The sequence below is a fragment of the Oncorhynchus masou genome, chromosome 18, assembly GCF_036934945.1.
Source record: "Oncorhynchus masou masou isolate Uvic2021 chromosome 18, UVic_Omas_1.1, whole genome shotgun sequence".
In the NCBI taxonomy this organism is placed as follows: Eukaryota; Metazoa; Chordata; class Actinopteri; order Salmoniformes; family Salmonidae; genus Oncorhynchus; species Oncorhynchus masou.
In genome coordinates, this window is record NC_088229.1 from 68687997 (window position 1) to 68705500 (window position 17504).

The 17504-nt window shown below is 46.3% G+C and overlaps 1 protein-coding gene and 1 non-coding gene across 2 annotated transcripts; both read left to right on the forward strand.

Annotated features, from left to right (window-relative positions):
* The first annotated feature begins 2217 nt into the window (after nt 1-2217).
* trnaa-agc (transfer RNA alanine (anticodon AGC)) lies at nt 2218-2290 on the forward strand. The gene has a single exon. It is a non-coding gene; the product is annotated as a tRNA-Ala (tRNA).
* An 11364-nt stretch (nt 2291-13654) lies between these two features.
* LOC135503775 (pepsin A-like) lies at nt 13655-16879 on the forward strand. Its single transcript, XM_064921920.1, has 9 exons — nt 13655-13710; nt 14050-14200; nt 14989-15106; nt 15236-15354; nt 15455-15651; nt 15917-16033; nt 16184-16325; nt 16536-16634; nt 16742-16879. Exons 1-9 carry the CDS (start codon nt 13655-13657, stop codon nt 16877-16879), a joined length of 1137 nt encoding a protein of 378 aa, XP_064777992.1.
* Nucleotides 16880-17504: the final 625 nt, after the last annotated feature.

Consider the following 17504-nt stretch of genomic DNA (forward strand, 5'->3'; position numbering starts at 1 on the left):
AGTTGATCAATTCTTATATATATTTTCAAAGAAGCTTGGATCATCATTATTCGGACCGTATAGGTTAATAAGCCATATCTGTTTATTGTCCAATAATATATTTAAAATAATCCATCTACCTTGACAATCTGTTTGGACAATTTGTACATTTGGATCAAAATTACTGTAAATTAAAACCATCACCCCTTTTGAATTTCTTTGCCCATGGGAGAAATATATTTCACCCCCCAGGTCTTTTTCCACAAAACTTAATCTAAAATTTCCTGTAAACAATAGATATTATATTCCTCTTTTATCCAGGTCAATACTGATCATCTTTTCTTATTATCTGCTAGGCCATTACAACTGTAACTGGCTATACTTATTTCACCACTTACCATAATGAGACACAACTTTCAATTCTGTTTATCAAAATATATGTTTGTAAACGTACCATTAAAAAGTAACATGATGATTGAGTGTCTATATACTGTAGCTGTACCATGATATTTGCATTGCTACTAAGTAAACCTCCAATTGGTCTCCACCATTCCACCTGCTAAAAGCCCTCCTCATCCCGAGCTGGGCCTTCATCCCAATGCCACCTCTGACCCCCCACATTCCATAGCCCTGAACAGACTGGGATCCATCCTTCGAAAAGTAGATGTAGTAACCGACTTGCCAAATCAACATATATTTTGATAACAGCTTTGCAAACTCTTGGCATTCTCTCAACCAGCTTCATGAGGTCACCTGGAATGCATTTCAAATAACACGTGTGCCTTGTAAAAAGTTAATTTGTGGAATTAAACAGGACAATGACCCAAAACACACCTCTGGGCTGTGTAAGGGCTATTTGACCAAGGAGATTGATGGAGTGCTGCATCAGGTGACCTGAACTCCACAATCACCTGACCTCAACCCATTTGAGATGGTTTGGGATGATGCATCCAACAAGCGCTCAGCATATGTGGGAACTCCTTCAAGACTGTTGGAAAAGCATTCCTCATGAAGCAGGTTGAGAGAATGCCAAGAGTGTCATCAAGACAAAGGGTGGCTACTTTGAAAAATCTCAAACATAAAATATATTTTGATTTAACACTTTTTTGGTTACTACATGATTCCCTATGTGTTATTTCATTGTTTTGACGGGTTCACTAATAGTCTACAATGTAGAATAATAAATAAATAAAAATCAAGATAATAAAGAAAAACCCATGAATGATTAGGTGTTTCCAAACTTTTGACTGGTACTGTACTTCAGCTGTCAATGCAAACGGCAGGGAGTTCATTTATCTGTGTACCCAGTGTGGACTGGACTATACAAGCGACACTTTACAGTCCTAAATAAACAACCATTGATATAATAAACACAACATTCATGACATTATTACCATAGGGAGGACGAATCCTTGGTTGTAATCGATGTGCTCCCCAATCAGGTTGGCCCTGCCTGGGGCACACACTGCCACCTGTGGACCATCTCCCCCGAAGCTCTGCTCGTACACACGTCGAGCCTCGGCAACCAACTCAGACACACTCGGGACTGGACTGGCCATGAATGGAGCAGACGAGTAGTCAAATCACGAATTCAGAGTCCAAAATCCTGCAGCAGCACTTTGTAAACTTCAACCATTAGAATCTTACGTGAGATAACGTTTGAATCACGATAAATAATAGTGTATTACAAGTTTTTTTAAACGAATAAATCTTTCTTTGAGTTGGATTAATGTTACAATATGATTGTGATAATATGACATGTGTCAGCTGACTCACTTCCTGAATTGAGCTGGTTTGTTTTTACCCTGCGATTGGCTTAGAAAGGTCACATGACACTGTCAGCTGCGTCCCTTCCCGAAAACTAATGTACAAGGAAATTGAAATGACTCGTAAACGTCAACAATACAAAATACATTCGACAAGGGTGGCTTTTTTTTGTCGGTGAAATAGATTATGTGACAAATAGCGCATGGAAACACTTTTTTGTACAAATACTGTCATGAATAACCATTATGTCTAAGTCATTGGACTCACGTAATGTTATGTCCTGTTGTTCTCGCTACAACCATCCCCTTTTAGGTAGAATGCGCATATCTTTTTGTGCTAATGTTATAGTTTTCGCTTAAAAATCTTCAACTCGTGGATGAAACCTCGCCACTGATAACTAATTGGCCCAGTACTGTAAACTCTTGCAGTGATGTGAGTCTAGTACTCAAAACTTCCCCTTCAACAACAGCTGGGGGATTAGCTCAAATGGTAGAGCGCTCGCTTAGCATGCGAGAGGTAGCGGGATCGATGCCCGCATCCTCCAATACTTTTCGCAGCATCTCCCGAGATATCAAAGGCAACGTGTATACATATCTAGTATTTGTGTAGTGAATATGTATTATCCAATACAATGCATGTTCAACACGTTACCATGCCTTCCCTCTATCTCTTTCAGTAGAGGGCGGTAATGTTCTCATCCAACTAGAGATAACTGCCTAAATAAAGGAAACAATTGAGTAAATGAGGGATACAAAGTATATTGTCACTGCACTCTATACTCTGTAAATTGTTCATCTCTGTATACCCTCATAAGACCTACTGGTTGATGCTTATTTATAAAACCCTCTTAGGCCTCACTCCCCCCTATCTGAGATATCTACTACAGCCCTCATCCTCCACATACAACACTCGATCTGCCAGTCACATTCTGTTAAAGGTCCCCAAAGCACACAGATCCCTGGTCCTCCTCTTTTCAGTTTGCTGCAGCTAGTGACTGGAACGAGCTGCAACAAACACTCAAACTGGACAGTTTTATCTCAATCTCTTCATTCAAAGACTCAATCATGGACACTCTTCCTGACAGTTGTGGCTGGATTGTGTGATGTATTGTTGTCTCTACCTTCTTGACATTTGTGCTGTTGACTGTTCCCAATAATGTTTGTACCATGTTTTGTGCTGCTACCATGTTTTGTGCTGCTACCATGTTGTGTTGTCACCATGTTGTTGTTATGTTGTGTTGCTACCATACTGTGTTGTCATATGCTGCTGCCTTGCTATGTTGTTGTATTAGGTCTCTCTTTATGTAGTGTTGTCTCTCTTGTTTTGATGTGTGTTTTGTCCTATATTTATATTGTATTTATTATAATTTTTTAAAACCCAGTCCCGGCAGGAGACCTTTTGCCTTTTGGTAAGCCGTCATTGAAAACGTAACAACACCATGCTTAGGGTCCTGCATAAAACTGCCCAGTTGCCCATTATTTTGGCTACAACGGCTAGAAGAAGCGATCTCAGTGATTTTGAAAGAGGGGTCTCAAAAGAGCATAGTCTGCAGGGCCGTAGGGAGACCGGGCAACGGGATGAGACAACAGGACTTAGAAAACCGATCCACAACGACCAGGATCGTAGTACTTCCCTGGGACGGGGGAAGGTCGGTAAGAAAATCCTTGCTCTGAGCACACACTGAGCAGAGCAGGAGGAGACATAAAATCTCACGTCTTTAGCTAGCGTGGACCACCAGTATCTCCCTCTCAGACTCAGCACTCTCCTCTTGATGCCCGGATGACCCGAGGAGGGGAGAGTATGAGCCCACCGGATCAGCTTGTCCCGGACCCCCCTCGGCACGTACTGAGTCCCCACTGGACAGTTGGGGGGGGGGGCGGCTCTGACCGTGACGCCTCCTCTATCTCTGTATCCACCTCCCATACCACCGGTGCCACGAGACATGACGGTGAAATTATGGGAGTTGGCTCAACGGACCGCTCCTCGGTATCATAGAGGCGGGACAGAGCGTCGGCTTTGGTGTTTTGGGAGCCTGGCCGGTATGAGAGGGTAAACCGGAAACTGGTAAAAAACATGGCCCATCTAGCCTGACGTGGATTTAGTCTCCTTGCTGCCCGGATATACTCGAGATTACGATGGTCAGTCCAGATGAAAAAAGGGTGTTTAGCCCCCTCAAGCCAATGTCTCCACACCTTCAGAGCCCTGACTACAGCTAACAACTCTCGGTCCCTCACATCATAGTTTTGCTCCGCTGGGCTGAGCTTGCTCGAAAAGAAGGCACACGGACGGAGCTTGGGTGGCAGGCCCGAGCGCTGGGACAGCACGGCTCCAACCCCAGCCTCGGACGCATCCACCTCCACTATGAACGCTAAAGAGGGGTCCGGATGCGCCAACACGGGCGCATTGGTGAACAGCTCCTTCAAACGACTGAAAGCTCTGCCCGCCTCTGCTGACCAACGCAAGCGCACCGGTCCTCCCTTCAGCAGTGAGGTGATGGGAGCAGCCACCTGACCAAAACCCCGGATAAACCTCCTGTAGTAATTGGCAAACCCTAAAAACCGCTGCACTTCTTTCACCGTGGTCGGAGTCGGCCAATTACGCACGGCTGTAACGCGATCATCTTCCATCACCACCCCGGAGGTGGAAATACGATACCCTGGGAAGGAAACGGACTGTTTGAAAAACTCACATTTCTCCGCCTTGCAATACAGGTCATGCTCCAGCAGTCACCCAAGTACCTTACGCACCAGAGTCACATGCGCCGCGCGTGTGGCAGAATAGATCAAGATGTCATCGATATACACTACCACTCCCTGCCCAAGCAGGTCTCCGAGAATCTCATCTACGAAGGATTGGAAGACTGCTGGAGCATTCTTCAACCCGTATGGCATGACGCGGTACTCATAATGACCAGATGTAGTACTAAATGTGGTTTTCCACTCATCTCCTCTCCGGATACGCACCAGATTATACGCGCTACTCAGGTCCAGTTTTGTGAAGAAGCGCGCCCCGTGAAATGATTCCATCGCCGTAGCGATGAGAGGTAGTGTGTAACTAAACCCCACTGTGATGGAATTTAGACCTCTATAATCAACGCACGGACGCAGACCTCCATCCTTCTTCACAAAAAAGAAGCTCGAGGAGACGGGTGATATGGAGGGCCGAATGTACCCCGGTCCCAGCGATTCAGCAACATATGTATCCATCGCTACCGTCTCATCCTGGAACAATGGATACACATGACTAATAGGAAGTGCAGCGTTCTCCAGAAGGTTTATCACGCAGTCCTCTCGACGATGGGGTGGTAATTGGGTCGCCCTCTTTTTACTGAAGGCGATAGCCAAATCGGCATATTCAGAGGGAATGCGCACGGTGGAAACTTGGTCTGGACTCTCCACTGTAGTCGCACCAACGGTAACTCCTATACACCAACCTGAACACTCCTCTGACCACACCCTAAGAGCCCCCTGTCGCCAGGAAATCACCGGGTTGTGTTTAGCTAACCAGGGAACCCCGAACACCACTGGAAACGCAAGTGAATCTATAAGGAACAGACTAATCTGCTCCTTATGATCCCCCTGCGTTACCATGTCCAGCGGCACCGTAGCCTCCCTAGTTCCTCCCTAGTTACTCTCCTCCTAATGGTCGGCTATCTAAGGAGTGCACGGGGAAAGGTAGGTCTAACGACACCAAGGGAATCCCTAGCCTTAACGCAAGCCCACGATCCATGAAAATCCCAGCTGCGCCTGAATCGACTAGCGCCTTATGCTGTAGAGAGGGAAAAAAACAGGGAAAGAAGTCAACACACACACGACCGACAGGAAGCTCTGGGTCAGTCTGGTGCTTACTCACCTGGGGTGAACGAACAGTGCTCCGCCTGCCCTCCCGACTCCCAGAAAAGTTCCTCCAGCACCGGTCGGACGTGTGCCCTCGTCGACCACAACTGGTGCAGGAGGACACTCCTCCTCCGGTCTCCTTCGAAGCCGCTACTCCTAAATCCATAGGGATAGGGGCAGGAGGGCTGGGAAGTGGAAACAACAGGGCCTGATCTGAACGCCAGCGGGAAGCCAGCAGGTTGTCGAGACGGATAGCCAAGTCGATGAGTTCATCCAGTGTGAATGTGGTGTCCCGACTTGCCAGCTCCCTGCGGACGTCCTCCCTGAGACTGCATCTGAAATGGTCGATCAAGGCCCTGTTGTTCCATCCTGCTCCTGCGGCCAAGGTCCTGAAATCCAGAGCAAAGTCCTGTACGCTCCTCGTCTCCTGACGCAGGTGGAACAGCCGTGCACCCGCCGCCCCGACCCTCTGGTGGATGGTCAAAAACAGCTCAGAATCGGCGGGTGAACTCTGGGTAATTATCCCTCGCCGAGTCCGGACCATTCCACACTGCGTTGGCCCACTCGAGGGCTCGCCCAGTCAAACAGGAGACGAGGGTGCTCAGGCTCTCCTCTCCAGAGGGAGCAGGACGCACGGTAGCCAGGTATAGTTCTAGTTGAAGGAGGAATCCCTAGCACCCAGCCGCCGTTCCGTCATACTCCCGTGGGAGCGTCAGCCGAAGAGCCCCGGAGCCAGATGTGGTCGCAGGAACAGGAGGTGCTGAAGAAGGGGGTGCTAGAGATGAGGTGGGAAGGCCACTCCTCTCCCATCGATCCATCCTCTCCATGGCAGAACCTTGGCAGAACCAATCCTGTGAATCACGCTGGTGTGATGGAGGATCCTCTCTTCCATCGATGGGAGAGGAGACGCGGCTGCTCCTGCTGATTCCATGGTGGTGCGGGATTCTGTCACGATGTACCAAGGTGGGTGGAATCAGGCGCAGAGAGCAGGTTTCAGTGATTTGACAGTTAAAGTCGGAAGTTATTGCACAAAATAAATCAAATAATATATATTCAAGGAGATGGAGAAAAGGAGAGGGAAGGGAGGAGAAGTGCTGAAAGTAGGTCCCGCTGCTATGGAGATGTCTCTCACCATTCCTATGATGTCTGGAATGCTAAAGACACACACACACACACACACACACACACACACACACACACACACACACACACACACACACACACACACACACACACACACACACACACACACACACACACACACACACACACACACACACACACACACACACACACACACACACACACACACTCATCAAAATCAAATCAAATTGAATTATTTAGCCCTTCGTACATGAGCTGATATCTGAAAGTGCTGTACAGAAACCCAGCCTAAAACCCCAAACAGCAAGCAATGCAGGTGTAGAAGCATGGTGGCTAGGAAAAACTCCCTACAAAGGCCAAAACCTAGGAAGAAACCTAGAGAGGAACCAGGCTATGAGGGTGGACAGTCTTTTTCTGGCTGTGCCGGGTGGAAGGAGTCATCATGCCAGGTAGTCCTGAGGCATGGTCCTAGGGCTCAGGTCCTCCGAGAGAAAGAGAGAAAGAGGGAATTAGAGAGAGCATACTTAAATTCACACCGGACACAGGATAAGACAGGAGAAGTACTCCAGATATAACAAACTGACCCTAGCCGACACATAAACGACTGCAGCATAAATACTGGAGGCTGAGACAGGAGGGGTCAGGAGACACTGTGGCCCCATCCGATGATACCCCGGGATAGGGTCAAACAGGAAGGATATAACCCCACCCACTTTGCCAAAACACAACCCCCACACAACTAGAAGGATATCTTCAACCACCAACTTACCATCCTGAGACAAGGCCGAGTACACACACACACACACACACACACACACACACACACACACACACACACACACACACACACACACACACACACACACACACACACACACACACACACACACACACACACACACACACACACACACACACACACACACAATTTACAGCCCTGAGTGGGAGTGAAGGGGAGCAGAAGCAAGATCAGTGTGTACGGGGTGACTAAACAGCTTACGACACCCTCAGAGGGAAGGTGAGGGAACGTTCCAATGTTGTGGTCTGGACCTGTTTCACCTGGACCGACAACACAGGTAAATGCTGTAGCTTCGCATTGCCAGACTTCATTGTCTCATATTCACATGCCTACTGGAACACAAGGAAGGCAGAAGATTGAGGCATGAGGTAGTACTGTTTCCAATAGATAACACGACAATACCTATTTGTGTGTGTGTGTCCTGGGTCGTAGTACGTGCAGCATGTGGTGGTGTGGGACCCTCAGTCAGACCTCCTGTTCTACACCCTCAGCCCAGAACGTCTTCCCGCAGCCATGCCTTGGCCTCATCCTTGGGTCCATCCCGTCTGCCTCTAGATGATGAATGCCCTGATGAAGCTACGCCTCACCCTCCTCACCCCAACCCCCCCTCCCTCAACTCCCTCCCCTGCATGTGTGGGTCCATCCCTGTCTGACCTGCCTCCAGACCCCAGCTACAACCACAGTCACAACTTGCAAGCCAAGGTCCTAACCCTGTCTGACTTGTGTGTGAAAACACCTAAAACAGTTCTGCTGTCTCCCATGGTGTTTCAGAGGAGGACCTGCCGAGGTCTATAGCAGCAGACACAGGAGTGTCCCTCAACATCAGACAGTAGCTGCTACTCCATTGTGAACACTTCTGTGTCACACACGTAAGACCTGCCTGACCACTACAGTCCAGACCTAAGCTCTAGACATACAGTATCTGGCCCTGACTATATGCTCCCAACATATTTCCTGCAATGAACATATGCTGTACCGTTTATATTTCTGGTTTTATTCTTGACATTGATCATCTAACTCTCTTCCTCTCCTCATTCTTGTAAACCCATTACCCCTCTCTCCTGCCCTCGCTCCCTCCCTCCCTCCATCAATCAATCCCTCCCTCCCTTTCGAGTGCAGCTCCTCCTCCGAGTCTGTCTTTCTCCAACCTCACCCACACCCACTCAGAGACACCTAACTCTCTGAGGCAACAAAGCACAGGAGCTCTGGCCTGGACGTGGGCACCAGGCCTTCCAGGTGTCCTGGAGCCAGCCAGTTGCCTAGACATCGAGGCAGACACTCAGGGAGCTCTCACTCAGCTGATACAGCTCATCGGCCCCCCCAGGCTTCTAGTGGAGGTGGAAGTGATCAACATGAAAGCCCTGGAGCGAAGGTGCAGGGAAAACCTGGATTTCAGAGGGCCCAGAGACAGACAGAGATTGAAAGAGTGAGAGAGAAATCGAGAGAGAGAGACTGACATAGATTCAAGTGCCTACTACTATGTGTATATAGTGTATGAACCTTGAAGATTCCACTAAGATATGAAGTGTGTACTTTACTTTAAGACACAACTTTTCCCACTGTTGTTTACCTATTTTGTTTTATGCTTCTGCGTTTGAAATTCTACATATGTATGATGAGATTTTTAACTATTTACTAGTGCTTCTGTACTAGAAATTCTGCATACGTACAGTAGCAGTCTGGACACACCTACTTATTCAAGTTTTTATTTTATTTGTACTATTTCTACATTGTAGAATAATTGTGAAGAAATAAAAACTCTGAAATTAGACATATAAAATCATGTAGTAACCAAAGAAGTGTTCAACAAATAGTAGCCACCCTCTGCCTTGATGACAGCCTTGCACCCTCTTGGCATTCTCTCAACCAGCTTCACCTGGAATGCTTTTCCAACAGTATTGAAGGAGTTCCCACATATGCTGAGCACTTGTTGGTTGCTTTTCCTTCCCTCTGCAGTCGAACTCATCCCAAACCATCTCAAATGGTTTGAGGTCGGGTGATTGTGGGGGCCAGGTCATCTGATGCAGCACTCCATCACTCTCCTTCTTGGTCAAATAGCCCATACACAGCCTAGAGGTGTGTTGGATCATTGTTCTGTTGAAAACAAATTGTTGTCCCACTAAGTACAGATGATTGTCCCACACCAGATGGGATGGCGTATCGCTGGAGAATGCTGTGGTAGCCATGCTGTTTAATTGTGCCTTGAATTCTAAATAAATCACTGACAGTGTCACCAGCAAAGCACCTCCACAGAATCACACCTCCTCCTCCATGCTTCACGGTGGGAACCACACATGCAGAGATCATCTGTTCGTCTCCTCTGCGTCTCAGAAAGACACGATGGTTGGAACCAAAAATCTCAAGTTTGGACTAATCAGACCAACGGAATGATTTCCACTAGTCTAATGTCCATTGCTCGTGTTTCTTGGCCCAATCAAGCCTCTTTTTCTTATTGGTGTCCTTTAGTAGTGGTTTCTTTGCAGCAATTCGAACCTGAAGCCCTGATTCATGTAGTCTCCTCTGAAGAGTTGATGTTGAGAAGTGTTTGTGACTTGAACACTTTGAAGCATTTATTTGGGCTGCAACCTGAGGTGCAGTTAACTCTAATGAACATATCCTCTGCAGCAGAGGTAACTCTGGGTCTTCCATTCCTCATGATAGCCAGTTTCATCATAGCGCTTGATGGTTTTGCCTGACTGTTCCTTTAAACATCTTGGAAAATTCCATAAAAGCATGTCATGGCTTTAGAAGTTTCTGATAGGCTAATTGACATAATTTGAGTCAATTGGAGGTGTACCTGTGGATGTATTTCAAGGCCTACCTTCAAACTCAGTGCCTCTTTGCTTGACATCATGGGAAAATCAAAAGAAATCAGCCAAGACCTCAGAAAAAGAAATGTAGACCTCCACAAGTCTGGTTCATCCTTGGGAGCAATTCCCAAATGCCTGAAGGTACCACGTTCATCTGTACAAACAATAGTACGCAAGTATAAACACCATGGGACCACGCAGCCGTCATACCGCTCAGGAAGGAGACATGTTCTACCTCCTAGAGAGGAACGTACTTTGGTGCGAAAAGTTCAAGTCAATCCCAGAACAACAGCAAAGGACCTTGTGAAGATGCTGGAGGAAACAGGTACAAAAGTATCTATATCCAGAGTAAAACGAGTCCTATATCGACATAACCTGAAAGGCAGCTCAGCAAGGAAGGAGCCACTGCTCCAAAACCGCCATAAAAAAGCCAGGCTACAGTTGGCATCTGCACATGGGGACGAAGATTGAACTTTTTGGAGAAATGTCGTCTGGTCTTATGAAACAAAAATAGAACTGTTTGGCCATAATGACCATTGTTGTGTTTGGAGGAAAGAGGGGGAGGCTTGCAAGCCAAAGAATATAATCCAAACCGTGAAGCAAGGGGGTGGCAGCATCATGTTGTGGGGGTGCTTTGCTGCAGGAGGGACTGGTGCACTTCACAAAATAGATGACATCATGGAGAAAAATAATTATGTGATATAATGAAGCAACATCTCAAGACATCAGTCAGGAAGTTAAAGCCTGGTCGCAAATGGGTCTTACAAATGGACAATGACCCCAAGCATACTTCCAAAGTTGTGGCAAAAAGGACAACAAAGTCAAGGTATTAGAATGGCCTTCACAAAGCCCTGACCTCAATCCTATGGGAAATATGTGGGAAGAACTGAAAAAGCTTTTGCAAGCACGGAGGCCAACAAACCTGACTCAGTTACTCTGTCAGGAGGAATGGGCCAAAATTCACCCAACTTATTGTGGGAAGCTTGTGGAAAGCTACCTGAAACGTTTGACCCAAGTTAAACAATTTAAAGGCGATGCTACCAAATACACTCAATTAGTATGTAAACTTCTGACCCACTGGGAAGGTGATGAAAGAAATAAAAGCTGAAATAAATAATTATCTCTACTATTATTCTGACATTTCACATTCTTAGAATAAAGTGGTGATCCTAACTTTTACTTGGATGAAATGAATTGTGAAAAACTGAGTTTAAATGTATTTGTATGCAAACTTCTGACTTCACCTGTACGTATTCTGGGGGTTGGGGTTGTTTACATTTTACTTCTTGTGTATCTGTTGTATAATAAAATATTTAAATAGAGGATTATTTTTTTAATCTCAAAGGACATATATATTTGTTTTGCTGATCAATGAAGACATATGACCACTTGCCCCAGAAGTAACGTTGTGTTTTGTGTTGAATGTCCATTATGTTTTCTATTTGTGTCACGCCAGTCAACCAGACTCTTCCAGATCCGCCAGTCAGCCAGACTCTTCCAGATCTGCCAGTCAGCCAGGATCCGCCAGTCAGCCAGACTCTTCCAGATCTGCCAGTCAGCCAGGATCCGCCAGTCAGCCAGACTCTTCCAGATCTGCCAGTCAGCCAGGCTCTTCCAGATCTACCAGTCAGCCAGACTCTTCCAGATCTGCCAGTCAGCCAGACTCTTCCAGATCTGCCAGTCAACCAGACTCTTCCAGATCTGCCAGTCAACCAGACTCTTCCAGATCTGCCAGTCAACCAGACTCTTCCAGATCTGCCAGTCAACCAGACTCTTCCAGATCCGCCAGTCAACCAGACTCTTCCAGATCCGCCAGTCAACCAGATTCTTCCAGATCCGCCAGTCAGCCAGGATCTGCCAGAACTGCCAGCCAGCCAGGATCTGCCGGATTCAACTACCTGGCTGAGCTTTCTCTCAGTGCTGGGCTTTCTCTCAGTGCTGGGCTTCCTCTCAGTCCCGAGCTTCCCCTCATTCTCGAGCTGCCCCTCAGTCCCGAGCTGCCTCAGTCCCGAGCTGCCCCTCAGTCCCGAGCTGCCGCTCAGTCCCGGGTGAGGACTACTAGGCCATGGTCGGCGGCGAGGGTGGACTATCCTAGGACGCGAGGAGGGGGACTAAGACATTTATAGAGTGGGTTCCACGTCCCGCTCCAGAGCCAGAGCCGCCACCATGGACAGACGCCCACCCGGACCCTCCATATTGTTTTTATGTGCGTCCGGGAGTCCGCACCTTAGGGGGGGGTTCTGTCACGCCCTGGTCGAAATATATTATGTTTATTCTTCATTTATTCGGTCAGGCCAGGGTGTGACATGGGTTATTGTGGTGCGTTTTTGTCTTGGGGTTTTGTGGGATGTCTAGCATTAGTCTATGGCTGCCTGGGGCGGTTCTCAATCAGAGTCAGGTGATTATCGTTGTCTCTGAATGGGAACCATATTTAGGCAGCCATATTCTTTGTGTGTTTCGTGGGTGATTGTCCTCAGTGTCCTTGTTCCTGTCTCTATGTTAGTTTACACGAGTATAGGCTGTTTCGGTTTTCGTTACGTTCTTTTTGTTTTGTAGTATTTGCATTGATTCGTGTTTTACGTTTTTTTTTCATTAAACATGGATCGTAATCTACACGCTGCATTTTGGTCCGACTCTCCTTCGCCGCATGAAGAAAGTTACAATTTGAAACATATAGTGACATTCATCTTTAAATAATCACCAAGATATTTGTTAACATTGTGAATGTTCTAGTGAATGTGCCATGTTAGTTAATGACATAATCCCTGGCTGATAGGTATCGTGTCCTAACAGAGATACAGTAGCCTTAATAAGGATGCCTAATCCTAAAGTAAACCGTGTGAGGGAAAAGTGTGCTGATAGGAGGGTATTTGCAAGTGGGGACCTTTACTTTATATCACTGAGTCTACACAAGTCATCTCATATCCTAGAGAGAAGTCTGGCAGGTTAGCCATTACATGATTAGAACTGGCACATTTCAACAGTATACACACATTACTGTAATGTAGCCGTTGGAACCAACATACTGTACAGGTTATCGTCAGATTGACATTGTCTCGAGGTCGTCCATTATTTCACCATTACTTATCATGGCAGGTGGATACTCTCTTATCGTGGCGATAAAGAACGCAGAGTTAGAACCGTGGACCGTCTGTATATAAGACAACACACGTCTCAGATCACTCATCCACAGGCATCTACAGGTGAGTCTGGTTCCTCTCAAGGTCTCTACCTCGCTTGATTTACGCTGAGCAAAAGAATTGCGATACATTATGTTTGATGGGTTGATTTACGAATTGCTTCTTTGCACAGGTGAACGAGTTCGACAGGTGATCGCTGAGGAGACCAGACATCACATCATGAAGTGGGCTATCGTTCTGTGTGCCGTGGTGGCACTCTACGAATGCATCATCCAGTACGTTAATCATGTTATACCCCTGTTATACTCCTGCTGTTCTCCTGCTATACTCCTGCAATTCTCCTGCTGTACTCCTGCTATTCTCCTGCTATACTCCTGCTATACCCTGCTATACTCCTGCTATTCTCCCATATTTACATTACGCAACAGATCAGAAGGCAGTGAAAAGTGTAATACCCCGAAATGAGTGAATGATTTGAATAGTCACACACAGTTGTTTAGCCTATGCTGCCATAACGTTTATTACAATGGTTTGACCAGAAGGTCTTGGACCTTTGACCAGAAACCTGCTGGACCTGAGCTGCTTGCCCAACCAGACTTTGTCCTCCTCCACAGGGTGCCGCTGATCAAGGGGAAGAGTGCCAGGGAGAGCCTGGAGGAGCAGGGTCTGTGGAATGAGTACAGGGGGAAGTTCCCTTTCAACCCCACCAGGTTTGACGACCAGAGCCTATATGTCTCCAGCGAGCAGATGACCAACGACGCTGATGTAAGCATGAGAATGTATAGCACTTAACACGTTCCACTATGTAAGGCAGCAGAGAAGGCTGAAGCACGTCTTTTGGCTTCTTCTTCCTAAATTAATTATTGATCCACCAGGAAAACTTTAGTTTGAAATGACCTACTGATGACCTGTAGGTATTCTGGTGTAATTCAGCTAATTCTTATAATATCATAGGGTAGGGGGAGGTATTTATTAATACAAATGATTATTTCATTATTTGATCTTCTCTAGTTGGCGTACTTTGTAGGGGGAGGTATTTATTAATACAAATATTTAGTTCATTATTTGATCTTCTCCAGTTGGCGTACTTTGTAGGGGGAGGTATTTATTAATACAAGTATTTAGTTCATTATTTGATCTTCTCTAGTTGGCGTACTTTGTAGGGGGAGGTATTTATTATACAAATATTTAGTTCATTATTTGATCTTCTCTAGTTGGCGTACTTTGTAGGGGGAGGTATTTATTAATACAAATATTTAGTTCATTATTTGATCTTCTCTAGTTGGCGTACTTTGTAGGGGGAGGTATTTATTATACAAATATTTAGTTCATTATTTGATCTTCTCTAGTTGGCGTACTTTGTAGGGGGAGGTATTTATTAATACAAGTATTTAGTTCATTATTTGATCTTCTCCAGTTGGCGTACTTTGTAGGGGGAGGTATTTATTAATAAAAGTATTTAGTTCATTATTTGATCTTCTCCAGTTGGCGTACTTTGTAGGGGGAGGTATTTATTAATACAAGTATTTAGTTCATTATTTGATCTTCTCTAGTTGGCGTACTTTGGAGTGATCTCCATTGGAACTCCACCTCAGTCCTTCACAGTCATCTTTGACACTGGATCATCCAACCTGTGGATTCCCTCCGTCTACTGCAGCAGCGCAGCTTGCGGTTTGTAACACACACACACAAACACACACACGCACACGCCAAAATACACACACACACGCACAAACACACACACACACACACACACACACACAAACACTGCCAGGCTAATCGTGTCTCCCCTCCTTCCAGCCAACCACAACAGGTTCAACCCCGGTTTGTCCTCTACCTTCAAGAATGCTGGGAAGAGCCTGTCCATCCAATACGGTACTGGCAGTATGACTGGCTTCGAGGGCTTCGACACCGTTGTGGTAAGGAACAGAATTCAACACAACAACATGAGGACTGGAAACATTGTGTAGTTTTCAGTACTATCTCAAATATTATCCTCCTCTTCTTGGTCCTCTGTAGGTGGGTGGGATCCCTGTGAAGAACCAGATCTTTGGGCTGAGTCAATCGGAGGCTCCCTTCATGGCTCATATGAAGGCTGATGGTATCCTGGGTCTGGCTTACCCCCGCCTGGCTGCCTCTCAGGCCACACCAGTCTTTGACAACATGATGACCCAGCATCTCGTCAACCAGGACATGTTCTCTGTCTACCTGACTCGGTGAGTGGTCAGAGTGGAGGTCAACCAGGGCTATTTCTGTAATGGAACCCTATTGCCTGTATAGTGCACTACTGTTGACCAGAGCTACATGGCTCCTACAAACCATCATGGCTTGGCAGACATGGAAATATGAACTGACACAACTTCTCTCTCTCTTTCTCTCTTTCTCTCTCTCTCTCTCTCTCTCTCTCTCTCTCTCTCTCTCTCTCTCTCTCTCTCTCTCCCCCTCTCTCCCCTCTCGCTCTCTGTTGTCGTCCATCTCCAGTAACTCTGCGGTAGGTAGCATGGTGACCTTCGGAGGCGTTGACACCAACCACTACTCCGGCCAGATCGCATGGATCCCCCTGTCCTCTCAGATGTACTGGCAGATCACCGTCGACAGGTACTATTGCAGTTACAGTACGTTTTCTAGGGTTATAAATGGTTATTAATGGGTTATATAATCCTATGTAACTGGTAGATGAAGTGGTTGAGTACTGTTCTCAAGCAGCCATCTCTTCCTGATCTGTGTATATCTGTGTGTCCATTGCAGTGTGACTGTGAACGGCCAGATTGTGGCCTGTAACGGCGGCTGCCAGGCCATCGTGGACACCGGCACCTCTAATATTGTGGGACCTCAGGCCGACATCTCCAGCATGGCCCGTGCTGTGGGAGCCCACTCCGCCAACGGAGACGTAAGTCATGTAATATTGTTTTGGTGATGTGTCACAAAGAAACAGGCATAACGTTGTGTTGATGATGTGTTCCCATCACCACTACTGACATAACTCAACAAGAACCAGAAAATAACTCACACAGTCTACCTCACAAAGCAAACGCTGTTTCATTCATCGTCTCTCTCTCCTCTCACACCTCTCTCTCCTCCCTCTATTTGTCTTTTTCAGAATGTGGTGAACTGTAACAACATCAACAACATGCCATCGATGGTCTTCCACATCCACGGACAGGCCTTCACTCTCCCAGCCTCCACCTACGTCCGCCAGGTGTGTGTGTGTGTGTGATTGTGTGTTTCTGTGGTAGATCTTAGGGAGCCTTGAAGTGATCGTAACATTGTTTTGACATGTTCTCTCTCTCTCTGCCACCCGTACAGTCCACCTACTATGGCTGCCGTACCGGTCTCCAGTCTAGTAGCTCCGACCTGTGGATTCTGGGTGACATCTTCATCCGACAGTACTATTCCATCTTCAGCAGAGCCCAGAACATGGTGGGTCTGGCCCTGGCTAGATAATCCAACACAGATCAACAATGGATCCCATAACGCCATATGAACAACCAAATGAGGGTGTCTCTCCAGTGCAATCATATCTATTCTAAATTTAATTTGAGTAGTGTGTGATAGGAAGTGATACTGCTCTATGTCTAAAATTGTTATTAGTTCATTCAAAATAATAAAAATTGAGGTTTTGTCATGATAAAGTGGTCTGATGGTATTTTTTGGTTAATTCGTGCTATGATTATGAATAAAGCACGCACTGCATAATCATTCTGGAAATATAAAAACTGTCTATGCATCTATTCACTTCCTTTCCTGTAGTGCCACCATGTGGCCAATCATGTGACTACTCTATGGCCCCAAACTGTGCCAAAACTGGCAGAGTTGGTTGGAGATTTGGACTTGCAGTGTCAAGCAAAAGTAGACAACCACTTCACTGAGCCAGCCAGTCCTTTGACAATGACAAGGCACATTGGATTATGGATGTTAATACTCTCAAGGACACAGTCGTCGTATTTTAATTTTTTAAATGCTGCTTTGCCCAGCCCTCTGCTAAGTACCACTTTCCTGAGGGTGGTAATGATGTAAATATACACCAGATCAGTGGTTCCCCAACTCTTTATAGTCCCGTACCCCTTCA